We start from the raw sequence: 17,661 nt of genomic DNA on the forward strand, positions 1-17,661 counted from the left end.
ATGCGGAGCGACACCAACAGCGCAGGTTCAACTCTCATAGTGGCTGAAATTATCCATGAAGTCCCTGACTTCTCAACCTTGCCTCTTGTCTGAGGTGCAGTGACGCTCAGGTTAAATCACCAACAGACAGCTCTCAATGGGGAGAGCAGCCTATGATCCCTTGGGACTGTGGCAACATTTACATTTTACAGGCCCACATGGTAGGTCAGAGCAGGCCAAGAGCACCAGCATCGAGGCCATGATATGGGCAGCACGGCAGCATAGTGGTTAGCACTGTTGCTTCACAGCTCCAGGGTCCCAGGTTCGATATCCGATTTGGGTCACTGTCTATGCGGAGTCTGCACATTCTCCCTGTGTCTGCGTGGGTTTCTTCTGGGTATTCCGGTTTCCTCCCACAAGTCCTGAAAGACGCGCTTGTTAGGTAATTTGGACATTCGGACATTCTGAATTCTCCCTCCGTGTACCCAAACAGGTGCCGGAATGTGGTGACTAGGGGCTTTTCACAGTAACTTCATTGCAGTGTTAATGTAAGCCTACTTGTGACAATAAAAAGATTATTATTATGATCATCCGAAACCAATTCTGCTGGGCCAGCCATGTGCTTAGGATGTTGGAGTACCGACTGCCGAAGCAAATCTTTGTCCAGTTTAAGGAAGGATCCCGTACTAGAGAAGGTCAAAGGAAGTGCTTCAAAGACACCTCAAATGAAATGCAACATAGACATCAACGCCTAGGTGACCCGTGTTCAGAAGAGACCTACTTGGAGGAACCACCTGATTGAAGGGACACAATTCTTCGTGGCCACCCAACGGCAAAAGGAGGACCGGAAAAGGAGCCTGTGAAAGGAATACCAGTGGTCTAGAGTCCAAGGATCGATCCCACCTCGCAGAAACACCTTCCAAGTCTGCAATCGGAGATGCATCTCGAGGATTAGATCCATCAACCATGTAAGAACTCACCGAACCCATGACCAGTAACCCGGAGTTTCTGAGGTGAATAGCAGAAATCAGTTATGACTGAGATGCTGCACCTCTTTCATTGAACTCAGCTAAAGTCTAGAATTCTTGAATCTAATGACAGTTTTCTAATTGTGACTATCCCAGTTAGATCTCCACAATTAATAACTTTCCCAAGTGGACCATGAAAATAAAAAGAATTAACAGACGCTGCATGGAAAGTTTAATCTTGCTTTCCTGGTGGAATCTGGTAAAGGATAAGCAGATAAATGCCCTTTAGTTGCTTACAGTTGGAACCTAACTGTAGCGCAGGAAAACAGTCACAGTTGAACTGTTGGCCGCAGTGCTGCGAGTGGAAACTTTGAGAGTTGTGGACCCTGCTGAAAATTTTCTGAACAACTGGTGTTTCCTGATTTTGGAGCTCTGGATAGGAAAGGTTGGAGCATATGTCATTCTCTAAAGTAGGAGACCAAAACTTTACACCGTACTCTGTGCCCTTACCAATGCCCTGTACAGTTGGAACAAGACTTTCCTTTTTTAATACTTTATCCCCCTTGCAGTAAAGCTAACATTCCATTTGCCTTCCTCAGTACTTACCACACCTACGTGCTAACCTTTTGTGATATGTGTACAAGGACACTCAGCAGAACATGATTTCTCCTGTTTGGAGGTTTGTAATAAACCCTAAGTTTCATTCCATCCTGACTTGGAAATATATCACTGTTCATTGTTGCTAATTCAAAATCTTGTAACATTGATGTAGCTTGACACCATCCAGGACAAAGCAGCACACTTGATTGATACCCCTTTCATCAACAGTCACTTCCTCCATCACCAATGAACAGAGACAGCAGTGTGTGCTATCTACAAGATACACTGGGAACTCACCAAGGCTCCTTTGGCATCACCTTCCAAACCACTACCTCTACCTTCTAGAAGGACAAGGGCAGCAGACACATGGAAAAACCACCACCTGGAAGTTCCCCTCCAAGTCACTCACCATCCTGACTTGGAACTATATCACCATTCCTTCAGTGTCACTGGGTCAAAAATCCTGGAACTCCCTCCCTAACAGCTCTGTGGGTGTACCTACACTAAGTGAATTGCAGCGGTTTACGAATGTGGTTCACTGCCACCACCTGAAATGGAATTAAAGATAGACAATAAATACTGGACGAGATGGCGACGCCCACATCCCATGAACGAAAATTACAGTGTGGATTTAATGATTTTTGTTTGGGGAAGGATGATTAGAGTCAGATTGAATAATTTACATTGTTGTATTTTAGTTGTATGTTGTCTGGAGATATCAGTACACGGGGTGGAAGTACATTTATTAAAACTAGATATTACTGGTATACTTATTAAACTATTTGTAGTGTTCTGATTTTTTTTCTATAAATCTAGAGTACCCAATTATTTTTCCAATTAAGGGGACGATTTAGCGTTGCCGATCCACCTACCCTGCACAGCTTTTTGGGTTGTGGGGTGAGACCCACGCAGACATGGAGAATGTGCAAACTCCTAAGTGTGGTGTGAGGCAGCAGTGCCAACCATTGTGCCAACGTGCTGCCCCGATTGATATATTTGATCAACTTAAAGTTATTTCATAATCATTAAGATACACCAAAAAACTAATTCTCACGAATGAGAGGAAGATGTTCTCCGTATGTCAAGATTTGAGCCATAAGCTACATATTGATGGTCATGTGTAACTGCATTGAGTTATATGTTTGACCGATAATGGGGGAAAAATAGTATTAACTTTAATAGCAATGATGAGGAAGAATTAATTTAACATCAACACAAATGTTGGGGAATAAATACAATGAGTGAGGGTTGCTTGTTCTTGCTGCTTTGTATGTGACAATACTGGTGATGTTTTTTGAGGAATGTTCAGCGATCGTGATTACTGCTTTACTTCAATGCAGCAATACCGGTGCAGTTCTTTAGGTTCATCATTAGTGATTGTAGCATTGGTCTTCACTGTACATGTAGCAGATCTGATCAGAGTTCACAGTTTTTAATTTTAGTTTTGATTTTTTTTTTCCCTAGGCCACTGAGATGCTGGATGTCTCCATGGAGCTGGGTTGTTTCTTGGCTGGGGCATTAATTTCATCACAAGGTCACTCTGCTACAGAAGAAATCATGTTGTGCATGGAACCTATTCGAGATTTTCTGGCTATCATTTTCTTCACTTCTATTGGTAATTAAGGTGTGAGGGAATGGATGTTTTCACTAATGGGTTTAGAAGTTATCCCTGAAGGTATTAAGGTATGGGTAATAACCATTTACTGACAATTATAGAAATTTAAATATATATACATTAACAATAAATCCAGTTTGAACTCCAGGTTAAGTTAACCAAATCTTAACAAATTCTGAGATCCCTCTCCCATCATTCTTTTCAATCTTTATTCCACTCTGGCTAATATGTAGACTTCTTCATAGAATCATAGACTCTGTGGTACGCAGACAGGCCCTTTGGCCTAAATTGGTCCATGCCAACCAAAAAGCCCATCAAAGCGAACCCCATTTACCTGCATTTGGTCCATATCCCTCTAAACCTTTCCTATCGATGTATCTGTTCAAATGCCTTTCAAATTTTGTCAATGTCCCTGCCTCAACCACTCCGTCCAGCAGCTCATTCCACATATGCACCACCCTCTGTGTAAAAAAAAAAAGTCGCTCTTCAGGTTCCCATTGATTCTTTCTCCTCTTAACTTAAACCTATGCCTTAAACCTAAAATTTCTGTGCTTTAATATTACAAACTCCACATTCATCATTCAATATATCGTTTGGCTTGATTGTCTAGCACACACCATGGGCACAATTCACCCAAAAAAAAGACCAAGTGTCATTTTGGGCGAGTTTGTGGGGTGTTTCCTGCCGGTGTTTTGGGTAAGATCCAGACCTGGACTCATTTATTTGGGTCTTGGGGAGTTTCTCTCTGGTCTACCTCACACTTAGAAATTTTCTCTGCAGTGGAGAGCTGAACTTGCCAGTGAGACCGGCTCCTCAAAGATTGGGGCACCACCTGGCCCCCTCAGGACTTGACCCTTGGCAGTGCCAACCTGGTACCTGGGCACCCTGATAGTGCATTGGACACCCTGACAACCAGTTTGACACTGTCCAATGCCTGGTGGAGTGCCAGGGTACTGCCCTCCCCCGTACCCTACCAGCTCTCGTGGCCTCTGAGACCCCCAGAGTGGCCATCATGCCTGGTCTCAGCTTGTGGAGACCAGTTCTAATCGGCGTCTGGGTGAGCCCTTGCTGGTAACTCCCGGACCCTGGGAGAATGAGGACTGCACATATATTTAAATGAACTTAATGGCTCATTTAAATATGATTATATGGATCACGGCCAGTAAGGTTGACTCGTGCATGGTTTTGCGCCTAGTGCAAAGCCCGATTTAGGTTTCTCCAGCGATGCACCCGTTGTGCCTAGATCGGTTCTGGGTGCATCGAGGTGGAAAAATCAGGTCCCATATTTCCCTGCTGAGTTACCCTCCTCATTTTCCTGTTCATAAACAACTGAATCTAATAAAAGCACTCTAGTAATTTCTTATTGGCTACAGAGTGACTTTAACTGATTCAACTTTTAATTCCCACTCAGTAAGTTGAATATTGAAACTCACTTGATAGGCAACATCAAAAACTTAATCTGACTGCAACAGAACGTTCTTTTGCTCTTTCTTTACAAATATTTCACGAACATTTTCTTCATTGGCCACTATTGTGCAATCTCGATCACAGAATCAAAGCCTAACTCCAAAGCAAATTTTTGTTTTTGAAATGTCGGCACTTCAATCTACCCCTTGTTGTGCTGAGACGTTGGCTGCAGACCTGCTCCAGTGCACCCCTCATGCCAGGGGTGTATCCTTCAACCCCTGCTCCTTTGATAGCACCTTCCAAATCCGTGACTTTTGCCACCCAGAAGGACAAGAACCCCACCACCTGCAAATTCCCTCAAAGTCACTCACATCCTGACTTGGAAATATATCAGCTTTCCTTCACTGTCAATGGGTCAAAATTGTGGAATTCCCCCCCCCCCCCCCCCCCCCCCCCCCCCAAACAGCACTGTGGGTGTACCTACCCCACATGGACTTTCGTGGTTCAAGAAGGCAGCTCACCACCACTTCAAGGCCAATTGGGGATTATAATTCTGGCCCAGCCAGTGACACCCGCATCCCATGAACAAATAAAAGAAAATGTTAAGGAATTGTAAGATACTGAAAATAAAAGAATTGTGATATACTTTTGAGTCAAAATAGTGAATCCAGGGGCACTCATTTTTTTTTGGCCTTGACTGATGTTGAATGTTTTGAGTCCTATTGTGGCTGTATCCATTCAGACAAGTGTTGGACATTGCATCACACTCCTTTTCTGAACCTTGCAGATGTTGAGAGCATTTGCAGTGTACATCTTACTCTCCTAACCATGGTGTTGATAGGGCTGGCCACTGATCCTCAGTGTTTCTGGTGCTGACTTATGCCACTGAAGATTAATGGAAAATGACGAGACTGTCTCTTGCTGGAGATTAATGCAAATATCAGCTTAACCTGGATGTTGTTCTGTCATAGACTGCATCGGTTCCTCATTATTAGAAATGTGCATCAATCAACATCCCGACTCATGACAAAGGGAAGGTTAGTGAAGAAACAGCTGAAAATGTTCGGGTTGAGGACACGTCCCTGAGAAATCCCTGCACCCAAGGCTGGCCTGGGGCTGTGAAGATTGGTCTCTGATGACCATCCTCCTGCTTGTCTGTTTTGACCAACTTAAAAGCTTTTTTCCCCGACCCCAACTGACCTTCGATTTTTAGATGCTTGTTTGTGGAGGTTACCTTTTATGTTGAGGGCAGATACATCCACGTCTGCTGTATCATTCTACTCTGCGACCATGTCTGAATCAAGCCTCTGGCGAGGTCAGAATCTACGTGGATCTAGTGGGACATTAATTGAGCATTGGTGAACCAATATTGATGCAGTTCTATCTTAGAATTGTTGATAATTCTGTCCATCATTTCATAGCTGTTGTGACAAGTCAGTAATTGACCAGGTTGGAGAGATTGTTTTTTTTTTGATCACTCCATTCCTTAACCATTTACAGGAACATAAGAACAGGAGTAAGCCATTCAGCCCCTCGAACCTGTCCCGCCACTTAATAAGATCATGGCTGATCTGTGACCCAATGCCATCTCCCTCAATATCTTTGCTTAACGATAATTTATCTCGGATTTTAATTAACAACTAATCTAGCTTCAACTGCTTTTGTGGGAGAGCGTTCCAGGCCTCTCCCACCCTTTGAGTGAAGAATTGCTTCCTAACATCTCTCCTGAACGGCCTGGCCCTAATAATGCCCCTTAGTTTTAGAATCTCCAACCAGGAGAAATAACTTATCTTTATCTACCCTGGTCTTTCCCAATCAATATCTTGAATACTTTGATCAAATATCCCCTTAATCTCCTAAATTCGAACGAAAACAGGCTTAAATTGAGTAATCTCTCCTTGTAACTTAACCCCTGTAGTCCTGGAGACATTCCTGTAAATTTACGTTGCACTCCCTCCCAGAGCCAAAATATCCTTCCAAACTTGTGTGGGGTCTAACCAGGGTTTTGTATGGTTGCAGGATAACCCCTGTGTCTTTATATTCCAATTGTCTAGATATAAAAGCTAGCATTCCATTAGCCTTTTCGATTATTTTCTGCACTTGTTCCTGCCGTTTTAAGGATCTCGGCACCTGACCCCCCAAGTCTCTTTGGACATCCACTGTACCTAACTTCTTTCCATTTAGAGATCATTCTGTTCTATACTTTTGTTGGCCCAAAATGGATACCTCATGCTCCCTACAATTTTGCCTATTCACCTTGTCTGTCAATATCTCCTTGCAATTTTATGCTATCATCTAGACTGTCTACAATGCCATCTAACTTTGTATCATCAACCAATTTGGATATATGACTTTCTATGCTATTATCCAAGTCATTCATAAATAATTTGAATAATTGATGCCCCAACACAGATCCCTGTGGTACACCACTAGTCACCTCCGGCCAATCATTGTAATTATCCATTATCCCCACTTTCTGTCACCTGCCACTCAACCAGTTTCTGAACCATGTCAATAATTTGCCCTGAACTCCCATCCCAGCAATATCCCCACCACAAATGTTAGGCTGTAATTCCCTGGTTTCCCCCTTTCACCCTTCTTTAAAAAGTAGAGTGACATGTGCAATTTTTTAATCCAGAGGGACTACCCCTGAATCTAGAGAACTCTGAAAGATTACAATTACGGCATCTACAATGTGCTCCCCTACTTCCTTTAACGCCCTTGGTTGGAAACCATCAGGTCCTGGGGATTTGTCACCCTTGTCACACATGGATAGGATGGGTATAGAGAGATACGGCACAAGGAAGTGCTGAGGGTTTTGGCAAAGGTTGGTATCACGACTGGTACAGACACGGAGAGCCGAAGGGCCTGTTCCTGTGCTGTATTCTTCGTTCTTCGTTTAATTATATTAATTTCCTAATTACTGTTGCTGTACTTTCGTTAATTGTATTAAGTCCCTGTTCTCTATCTACTGTGAATTTTTTCGGGACTTCCAGCAAGTCATCCTCCTTTTCTACTGTAAATACGGAGGCAAAGTAATTGTTCAACATGTCTGCCATTTCCCCATTATCACTGATGTGGAGATGCCGGCGTTGGACTGCGGTGAGCACAGTAAGAAGTCTTATAACACCAGGTTAAAATCCAACAGGTTTGTTTCAAACACTAGCTTTTGGAGCACTGCTCCTTCTTCCTCAGGTGAATGAAGAGGTATTTTCCAGAAACACATATATAGACAAATTCAAAGATGTCAGACAATGGTTAGAATGCGAGCATTTGCAGGTAATTAAGTCTTTACAGATCCAGAGAGAGGGGTAACCCCAGGTTAAAGAGGTGTGAATTGTCTCAAGCCAGGGCAGTTGGTAGGATTTTGCAAGCCCAGGCCAGATGGTGGTGGATGAATGTAATGCGACATGAATCCCAGGACCCGGTTGAGGCCGCACTCGTGTGCGGAACTTGGCTATAAGTTTCTGCTCGACAATTCTGCGTTGTCGTGCGTCCTGAAGGCCGCCTTGGAGAACACTTACCCGGAGATCAGAGGCTGAATGCCCTTGACTACTGAAGTGTTCCCCGACTGGAAGGGAACATTCCTGCCTGGTCATTGTTGCGCGATGTCCATTCATTTGCTGTTGCAGCATCTGAATGGTCTCACCAATGTACCACGCTTTGGGACATCCTTTCCTGCAGCATATGAGGTAGACAACATTGGCCGAGTCGCACGAGCATGTACCGCGTACCTGGTGGGTGGTGTTCTCGTGTAATAGTGGTATCCATGTCGATGATCCAGCACATCTTGCAGAGCGGTACGGCAACTGAAGAGGAAAGAGTCGAATTGGACCCCTCCAGAAGGCCGCTGCCATAGACTAGACATGTATGCTCAAGCCGTTAGGAGTGGCGTCAATGCCAGATTCATCAGTCGCATTCACAAGACAGCCCTGAACGTCACCCAAGCACAACACAACGCCATCCGCGCTCTCAAGACCAACCGCAACATCGGCATCAAACCAGCAGACAAAGGAGGGGCCACCGTCATACTGAACAGAACGGACTACTGCAAAGAAGTATACTGATAACTAAACAAACAGGAACACTACAGACAGTTACCCGCAGATCCGACCAAGGAACACATCCGCCAACTCAGCAGACTGATCAAGACCTTGGATCCAGACCTTCAGAGCACCCTACGTGCTCTCATCACACGTGCTCCCTGCATTGGAGATCTCTACTGCCTCCCGAAAATACACAAGGCCAACACACCAGGCCGTCCTAGCGTTTCAGGCAATGGGACCCTATGTGAGAACCTCTCTGGCTACATCAAGGGCATCTTGAAACCCATCATACAAGGTACACCCAGCTTCTGTCGCGACATGACGGAGTTCCTACAGAAACTCAGCACCCATGGACCAGTTGAACCAGGAACATTCCTCGTCACAATGGATGTCTCGGCACTCTACACCAGCTTCCCCCATGACGACGGCATTGCTGCAACAGCCTCAGTACTCAACACTGACAACTGCCAATCTCCAGACGCAATTCTGCAACTCATCCGCTTCATTCTGGATCACAACGTCTTCACCTTCGACAACAAGTCGAAGACGCACGGAACAGCCATGGGGACCGAATTCGCACTTCAATATGCCAACATCTTCATGCACAAGTTTGAACAAGACCCCCTCACCACACAGGACCTTCAACCGACGTTATACACCAGATACATTGATGACATTTTTTTCCTTTGGACACACGGTGAAGAATCACTGAAACACGTTAAAGAAGCCATCCCTTATGGACAAGCCCTCCGTATACACAGGATCTGCTCAGACGAGGAGGAGCGTAACAGACATCTACAGATGCTGAAAGATGCCCTCCTACAAACGGGATATGGCACTCGACTCATCGATCGACAGTTCCAACGCGCCACAGCAAAAAACCGCACCGACCTCCTCAGAAGACAAACACGGGACACAACTGACAGAGTACCCTTCGTCGTCCAGTACTTTCCCGGAGTGGAGAAACTACAACATCATCTTCGCAGCCTTGAACACGTCATCGATGAAGATAAACATCTTGCCAGGGTCATCCCCATACCCCCACTACTTGCCTTCAAACAACCGTGCAACCTCAAAAAAACCATTGTTTGCAGCAAACTACCCAGCCTTCAGAACAGCGACCACGACACCACACAACCCCGCCATGGCAATCTCTGCAAGACGTGCCAGATCATCGACATGGATACCACCATTACACGTGAGAACACCACCCACCAGGTACGTGGTACGTACTCGTGCGACAACGCAGAATCGCTGAGCAGAAACTTATAGCCAAGTTCCGCACACATGAGTGCGGCCTCAACCGGAACCTGGGATTCATGTCACATTACATTCATCCCCCACCATGTGGCCTGGGCTTGCGAAATCCTACCAACTGTCCTGGCTTGAGACAATTCACACCTCGTTAACCTGGGGTACCCCATCTCTGGATCTGTAAAGACTTAATTACCTGCAAATGCTTGCATTCTAAGCATTGTCTGGCACCTTTGAATTTGTCTATATATATGTTTCTGGAACATACCTCTTCATTCATCTGAGGAAGGAGTAGTGTTCCGAAAGCTAGTGTTTGAAACAATCCTGTTGGATTTTAACCTGGTGTTGTAAGACTTCTTATGTGCTCATTATCTCTGACAATATCTCCATTTTCAGCTTTTATTGGGCCTACATTGCTCTTCACCACCCGCTTTCCCTTAAAAAACTATAACATTTCTTCTCATTTAAAATTCTTTTTTTTCTAACTAAGGGGCAATTTAGCACGACCAATCCACCTCCACATCTTTGGGCTGTGGTGGGGAGAATGTGCAAACTCTACATGGACAGTGACCCGGGGCCGGGATCAAACCCGGGTCCTCAGTGCCGTGAGGCACCAGCGCCACCCACTGTACCACCATGCAGCCTTAACATTTCTTCTTATTGACTTTGATGTCCTTTGCAAGTTTCCTTTCATAATCCCTTTTAGCAGCTCTTAAAAGCTGCTTTGTGACCCTTGTATCAATCCCATTCATCCGGATCTGTGTAATGTTTTGCATTTTTGTAAGCCCTTTTAGTTTTATGCTGTCGCTAATCTCTTTAGTTGTCTTTGGCTGTTTTCTTTTTGTGAAGTGGAGCCTTTTTCTCTCGGGAGTACATACTCACTTTTTATTTCATTAAATAGTTCTTTAAATACTCTCCACTGATCTTCAGTCGTTTGACCCATTAATAGATCTTCCCTGTTCACTGTGGACAGTCTCTCTCTCATCACGTTAAAGTCAGCCTTACCCAAATCTTAAAATTCTAGTATCTGAATCATGCTTTTCACTTTTAAACACTGCACTGAATTCAAACATAGTGATCACTATTTGATAAGTGTTCGCGCACAGTTAGACTATTAATTAAATTTGGCTCATTACTCGTAACTAAATCAAATATTGCCTGTCCCTTTGTTGCATCTCGAACCTATTGCTGTAGGAAACTATCACGGGCACATACCAGAAATTCACTACCTTTCTGACAGATGCTTGTCTACCTCTCCCAATCTACATGCAAGTTAAAATTTGCATGAATATACTCTGCCTTTGCTACATATTTGCCTCATTTCTGCATTTATACAATCTGGCACCACAGAATTGCTGTCAGGGGGTCGATGCACACATCCATTACAGTTTTAGATCCTTTATTTCTCAGTTCCACCCATATGGTCTACTCTGGATGCTTTCCCCTCATTATATATCCTCCAACACCGTTGAGTGATAGTATTTCTAATCAGTCAGACTACTCCACCCCCTCTGCCATCTTCCCTGTCCTTCCTGTAAACTTTATAACCTAGTCCCGGCCATCCTGCCGCCATTTCTCTGTAAAAGCTACTACATCAGAATCTTCAATTTGCATCTGTGGCTCATCTAGTTCACTCCTTACACTGAGTGCATTAGTATATAATGCTTACTTGGGCTATACCCCAAACCTGTCTTTCAACACTGATACTTTATTTGCTTGTTTATTATTATTTTTCTCTTGGTTTAACCCCTCCCCCCCCCCCACTGAGATCAGTTAAGATAGAGACTGTCCCAACGGTACAGATCTTTCCGTTCCAATACTGATGCCAATGGCCCATGAAGTGGAGCACCTCTCTCCTGCACCATTCTTTTAGCCACGTGCTTACTTCCGGTTAAACTCAAATTCACATTTACATAGATATAGAATTTACAGTGCAGAAGGAGGCCATTCGGCCCATCGAGTCTGCACCAGCTCTTGGAAAGAACACCCTACCCAAGGTCAACACCTCCACCCTATCCCCATAACCCAGTAACCCCACCCAATACTAAGGGCAATTTTGGACACTAAGGGCAATTTATCATGGCCAATCCACCTAACCTGCACATCTTTGGACTGTGGGAGGAAACTGGAGTACCCGGAGGAAACCCACGCACACACGGGGAGGACGTGCAGACTCCACACAGACAGTGACCCAGCCGGGAATCGAACCTGGGACCCTGGAGCTGTGAAGCGATTGTGCTATCCACAATGCTACCGTGCTGCCCTCATGATCTGTTCCCATAATTTTACCTTGAGCCCGACTACTGTTGTGAAAAAATGCACATTTCCCTATCCAGAGGCTCTGAACACCAATGCTCCAAAAGGGCTCTTCCCAAGGATTGACAGAGTTTTAAACTCCTGGGACGGGATTCTCCAAAACGGCAGATGCCGGCGTAAACACCGGAGCGTTTCATGCTGGTGTCAACGGGCCCCTTGGCCCAGCGATTCACTTACCTGAAGGGGTCAGCAGGGCGCCAGAGTGCTCCGCGCAGCTCCGGCTGCCGATACAGGGTCTTGTACTTCCGCTGTAGGTCTTCGCATGGCGACCCAACGTGGCAGACCCACACAGCGTGCCGGTCCCGAGAATATAGGCCCCCCCCCCGATTGCGCGTGCCTGCCGATCGGTGATCCCCGATTGGAACCCTGGCCGTTCTGGTGGACCTCCCCAGTGACGGATCCCCCCCCCCCCCCCCCCCCAACCAGGGCGGCTACGGCAGCCGCTACGCCGTGTGCCCGCCCGGTGGAACCATGTTAGAACCACGCCAGTGGGAACTCGGCCAGCTGCCGGCCGAGAATCGCCACGGGTGCCTCTTTCAGTGGCCTCCGACCAGCGCCGCGTCGCCTGCGCTCGTGCGACTGGCCGATTGTCTGGGCAGCAAGGAATCGCGGGAAGGCATTGGACCTGATTGCGGGTCTGACGCCCCTGCACGAGCACGATTTCGGCACGGAGGCTTGGAGAATCCCGGCCCTGCTTCCTTGAGGTGAACATGGGGATAAAGATTTATAATGTGAATTATAATATTCAGTCATGGTCTTGAGAAAAGATATTTGGTGGGGCGGGCCGCTGGGCCTGGGTGGCAGGGCGGGCCGCTGGGCCTGGGTGGCAGGGCGGGCCGCTCGGCCTGGGGGGGTAGTGTTGTCTCGTAGCTTTAAGCTTCAAGGCAAGTGAGCCTTACTCAGAACTGGACTGTAATATGTGAACTATTTTTAGAAAAAATATCTGCAAAGCATCTGCTGTGCTTTAAGGAATAGCTATTATAATTTATTGTTCCTTTGCCCATCACAGGTCTACATGTCTTCCCAACATTTGTGCTTTATGAACTGACTGTCCTACTGTGCCTTACACTGGCAGTGGTGGTGTCCAAGGTAATATGCTTAATGCAAATCTCGAGGAATAGTCTTAAGTTCTGAAATCTTGACTTCTGTTTCCTCGCAGTCTGAATGCCTTGTTGTTCCATCCTGTGTTTGAGTGGAGATTTCCAGCACCTGCATTTTTTCTTTCTTCAAATTAGATTTGATGCCGGTCCATAGCTCTGGATCTTGCAGCACTAAAGATGCAAAACCAATTTAGGGTCCAATTCTAAACTAATCCAAATTAGTTTAGGGTCTCTGCCTCCACAACTTGGGCAGTGAATTCCAGACTCCCACTCCCGTCTGTGTAAAAACACATTCTGCCACTTATCTTGAATCTATGTCCCCTGGGTCTAAAATTCCCCACCAAGGGAAACAATTTTATCCTGTCCATTCTATCACTTCCCCTCATAATTTTGTACATCTCAATTAAGTCACCCCTCAGCCTTCTTTGTTCCAAGTAAAATAAGCCCAACCTATCCAATCTCTCCTCATAACTACACTTTTCTAGCCCTCCCGTGACACGCTGGGCCACTCCTCATCATCCCCAACCTCTAACTTCTTTCCTTTCCCAGGGTACCTTTCCTTGCAATCGCAGAAGGTGTAACACTTGTCCGTTTGGCTCCTCCCTGTCCAAGGCCCCAAACACACCTTTCAGGTGAACCAACTTTTCACTTGCACCACCATAAATTGGTCTATTGTAATCCTTGCTCCCAAAGCAGGGGAGACTAAATGCAAACTGGATGACTGCGTTGTGGAACACCATTACTCAGTCTGCAAGCCTGACCCTCATCTTCCTGTTGCCTGCCATTTCAACTCAGCATTTTGCTCTCGTCTCCACATGTCTGTCCTTAGCTTGCTGTAATGTTCAATAGAAGCCCAATGCAAACTGGAGGAACAGCACCTCATCTTCCGATGAGGCACGTTACAGCATTCTGGACACAATATTAAGTTCAACAATATTAGACTGTGGCCTTCTCCTCCATCTTGATCCCTTTTTTTATTTAATCCAAAATGTTTTGGTCCAATGCATGCTCCTCACTGGGCCATCTATCACTTATTCTTAAATTTCTCTTTCACTCAGCATTGACTTTTGTTCTCCCAGTAACACATTCTGCAGTTTTACCTTTATGCCAGTATCAGCACCTATTATTATCAGCACCTATTATTATCAGCACCTATTATAGTCTGTCACTGCCATTAACACATCCTTTGTCATATGTCCTACAGCTCTTTGTGCAATCTCTCCTGGCTCCCACCTATCACAGACCTTCTACTTTGCTCCACCAACTCCAACCCCTCTTGAACTGTATAAAATATCAGATTTCTCCCTCTTTAGATTTGAAGGAGAGTCAAACGGACTCGAAACGTTAACTCTGTTTCTGATGCTGTCAAATCTGCTGAATTTGTTCCAGCATTTTTCTGTTTTAATTTCTGATTGCCAGCATCTGTGGTATTTTCCTTTTATTTACCTTGCACCCTGCCTACCTATCAAGTCATACAGCACAAAACCCATCAGGTCTGTGCTCTTTTGAAGAACAATCCAGTTAGTCCCACTCCCCAGCTGACTGCCCATATCCCTGCAATTGTCCCTCATCACTGGAAACAGTTTCTCTTTATTTACTCGGCTATCTTGAACCCTTCATGATTTTGAACACCTCTAACAAATCTCCTCATAGCCCCCTTTGCTCCTAAGGAGAGTAATCCCAGTTTCTCCACATAACTGAATTTCCACATCTTAAATAAATTCTAATAAATCTCCTCTGCACTTTTTCCAAGGATTTGACATCCTTAAGTGGCACAGTACTTCAGCTGGGGTTGAACCTGCCTTTTGTACTTTATGTTTCTATTTTTAAAGCCCAGGATCCTATATGTTTTTAAATTGTTTATAACATATTCTATCATCTTCAAAGATTTGCGCATATGTACCTGTGTTGTGAAATGGTCTGATTTATTTTAGATTGTCAATTCCTCTTCCTTTCCGTCAAACAAATTGTCATTGTTAACAAGTGCAATGAATCCTCTCAATCATCAAGAAAAGCAGGAACAATGCTCAATACACATTTGTATAATAACCAGTGTGGAATTTTGAGTCAAAGGCTTCCAGTTATAATGTAGTTTGTGCCATAGCTTCTGCAAAAAGGTTTTCTGCTGTTGTTCAGTTCTCCTGATGCTGCTGTCCTCCTTTTTAAGCTAATGCTGAAGGACCTTCCCATTTGACTGGCTCTCCAGGGCAGTGAGTTGTCCTGCCGGGGAGTGTGTTTCACATTATAATCGGGACATGACCAAAACATGACATGACATAATCGGGACATGACCTGGGGCAGCAGGGTAGCATGGGGGGCAGCAGGGTAGCATGGTGGTTAGCATAAATGCTTCACAGCTCCAGGGTCCCAGGTTCGATTCCCGGCTGGGTCACTGTCTGTGTGGAGTCTGCACGTCCTCCCCCTGTGTGCGTGGGTTTCCTCCGGGTGCTCCGGTTTCCTCCAATAAGTAGTAAAGTTAACACTTGTTTTTCTCTCCTAGTTTATCTTAGCGGTACTTGTCCTCTCACTGATCCTACCAAGAAACAGCAAATGCATCAGGTGGATAGTTTCTGCTGGTTTAGCGCAAGTCAGTGAGTTTTCCTTTGTTCTGAGTAGTCGGGCCCGTAAGTCGGGAATCGTCTCTCGAGAGGTAACGTACTTTAATTGCTCAGCCTCAGTTTACGTAACAACTTACTCTGCTCTACTGAGTATTTCTACTGCTCTCTGCTGCAAAATCTGAAATAATGTTACTTCCTTTTCTGTCCCGGCAGGTGTACCTCCTCATCCTCAGTGTAACTACTTTGAGCCTTTTACTTGCCCCAGCGTTGTGGAAGGCAGCAATTCTGAAGTGTATGCCTAAACCAGACAAGCGATTAAGCACATGACAGGATGGACAAGGGGGTTTCCAGTCATTTTGTTAAATCTTGGAGGCCGATGTGGATTGAAATCCTGACGTCTGCCTTTACTCCGTTTTCCTTTAAGGATCACATTTTCAATAAGCCATACCAACAGATGTGCACAATTAATTTTTCTTTCTTCCTAAAAGTCTGGCTTCATTTTAATTTTATTTCCCTCCCTGACCCCCATGCCTTTAACTGACAGCTGGATTTGGAAGAGGATTGGCCTCTTCTGTTTGAATCCATTACTGAAACACTTTAACTATATTGTTTTGTATATACATTTTCTTTGTTCTTTCATGGGATTTGTGCGTTGCTGGCATTGCCAGCGTTGCTTGGCACTGCCAAATTAAGAAATGCTCTTGGAGTAAAACGAGCGTCAGATGCTTGGATTTCTTCAAGTTGACCGTTCTCTCGATTAGCAATGAAGGGATGAAGTAAGATTTAGTTTTGCTAAGATTGTGATGATTTTTGGGTATTGGTGATGTTTCCATTGGGAAGTGGCAATGCTCTGTGTCTCACATCAGCCAATCAGATTGGCTTTTACACTGAGCCGTGCAGAGATTTTTGAACAATGGAATGGTTCCGCACTTTTTCAGGAAGATCTATTTTGAATGCCACGATGTTTTCGGTAATTTTCTGGCATAAAGAAATGGCTCCCTGTCAACCAAATTCTTGATTTTTATAATTACCATCCTTGTTTTCCAATCCCTTCATGGCCTCACCCTTTCTCTGTAATCTCCTCCTGCCCCACAACTCTTGGGAACCTACACTCATCTAATTCTGGTCTCTTGAGCAATGCCAGTTTCAATCGCACCACCATTGCTGGCTGTCGTCTGCCTGGGCCCCAAGCTCTGGAATTCTCTCCCTAATCTACCTCACTTTTTCGTTTAAGATGCTCCTTAAAACCTGCCCCTTTGAGCTTCTGGTCTCCTGGCCTGATAACTGCTTCCATTGTTTTATAATGCTTCTGTGCAGCTCCTATTATGTTAAGAGGTGCTTGTCAAAGGACACTGTTGCTGGTGTAAATCATTTGCCAGTTTTAACCTGTCAGATGTTCTAATAGCATGGTAGCACAGTGGTTAGCACTATTGCTTCACAGCTCCAGGGCCCCAGGTTCGATTCCCGGCTGGGGTCACTGTCTGTGTGGAGTCTGCATGTTCTCCCCATGTCTGCATGGGTTTCCTCCGGGTGCTCTGGTTTCCTCCCACAGTCCAAAGATGTGCAGGTTAGGTCGATTGACCATGATCAATTGCCATTAGGTTAGGTGGGGTTACTGGTTTACGGGGATAGGGTGAAGGCGTGGGCTAAAGTGGGGTGCTCTTTAGAAGACTGGTGCAGACTTGATGGGCAGAATGGCCTCCTTCTGCGCAGTAAGTTCTATGAATCTACTTCCTCCAGTTGCTAAATCCATAGAATCACTACAGTGCAGACGGAGGCCATTCAGCCCATTGAGTCTGCACCAACTCTCTGAAAGAG

The 17,661-nt window shown here is 45.2% G+C and overlaps 1 protein-coding gene across 4 annotated transcripts in view; it reads left to right on the top strand.

Annotated features, from left to right (window-relative positions):
- Positions 1-17,367, top strand: part of tmco3 (transmembrane and coiled-coil domains 3) — a 71,359-nt gene extending 53,992 nt beyond the window's left edge. For 3 of the 4 annotated variants that reach the window (XM_038802796.1, XM_038802795.1, XM_038802798.1), the window contains 4 exons: positions 3,012-3,162; positions 13,195-13,274; positions 15,786-15,935; positions 16,057-17,367. In XM_038802796.1, the coding sequence (XP_038658724.1) occupies positions 3,012-3,162; positions 13,195-13,274; positions 15,786-15,935; positions 16,057-16,170 (495 nt within the window). In that variant the 3' untranslated portion in view covers positions 16,171-17,367. Of the gene's footprint in view, positions 1-3,011; positions 3,163-5,540; positions 5,607-13,194; positions 13,275-15,785; positions 15,936-16,056 lie in introns of those variants that run through there. The other variant, XR_005461331.1, reaches the window with a different exon arrangement.
- The last annotated feature ends 294 nt before the right edge of the window (positions 17,368-17,661 follow it).

Source organism: Scyliorhinus canicula, chromosome 7 (assembly GCF_902713615.1).
Source record: "Scyliorhinus canicula chromosome 7, sScyCan1.1, whole genome shotgun sequence".
Lineage (NCBI taxonomy): Eukaryota > Metazoa > Chordata > Chondrichthyes > Carcharhiniformes > Scyliorhinidae > Scyliorhinus > Scyliorhinus canicula.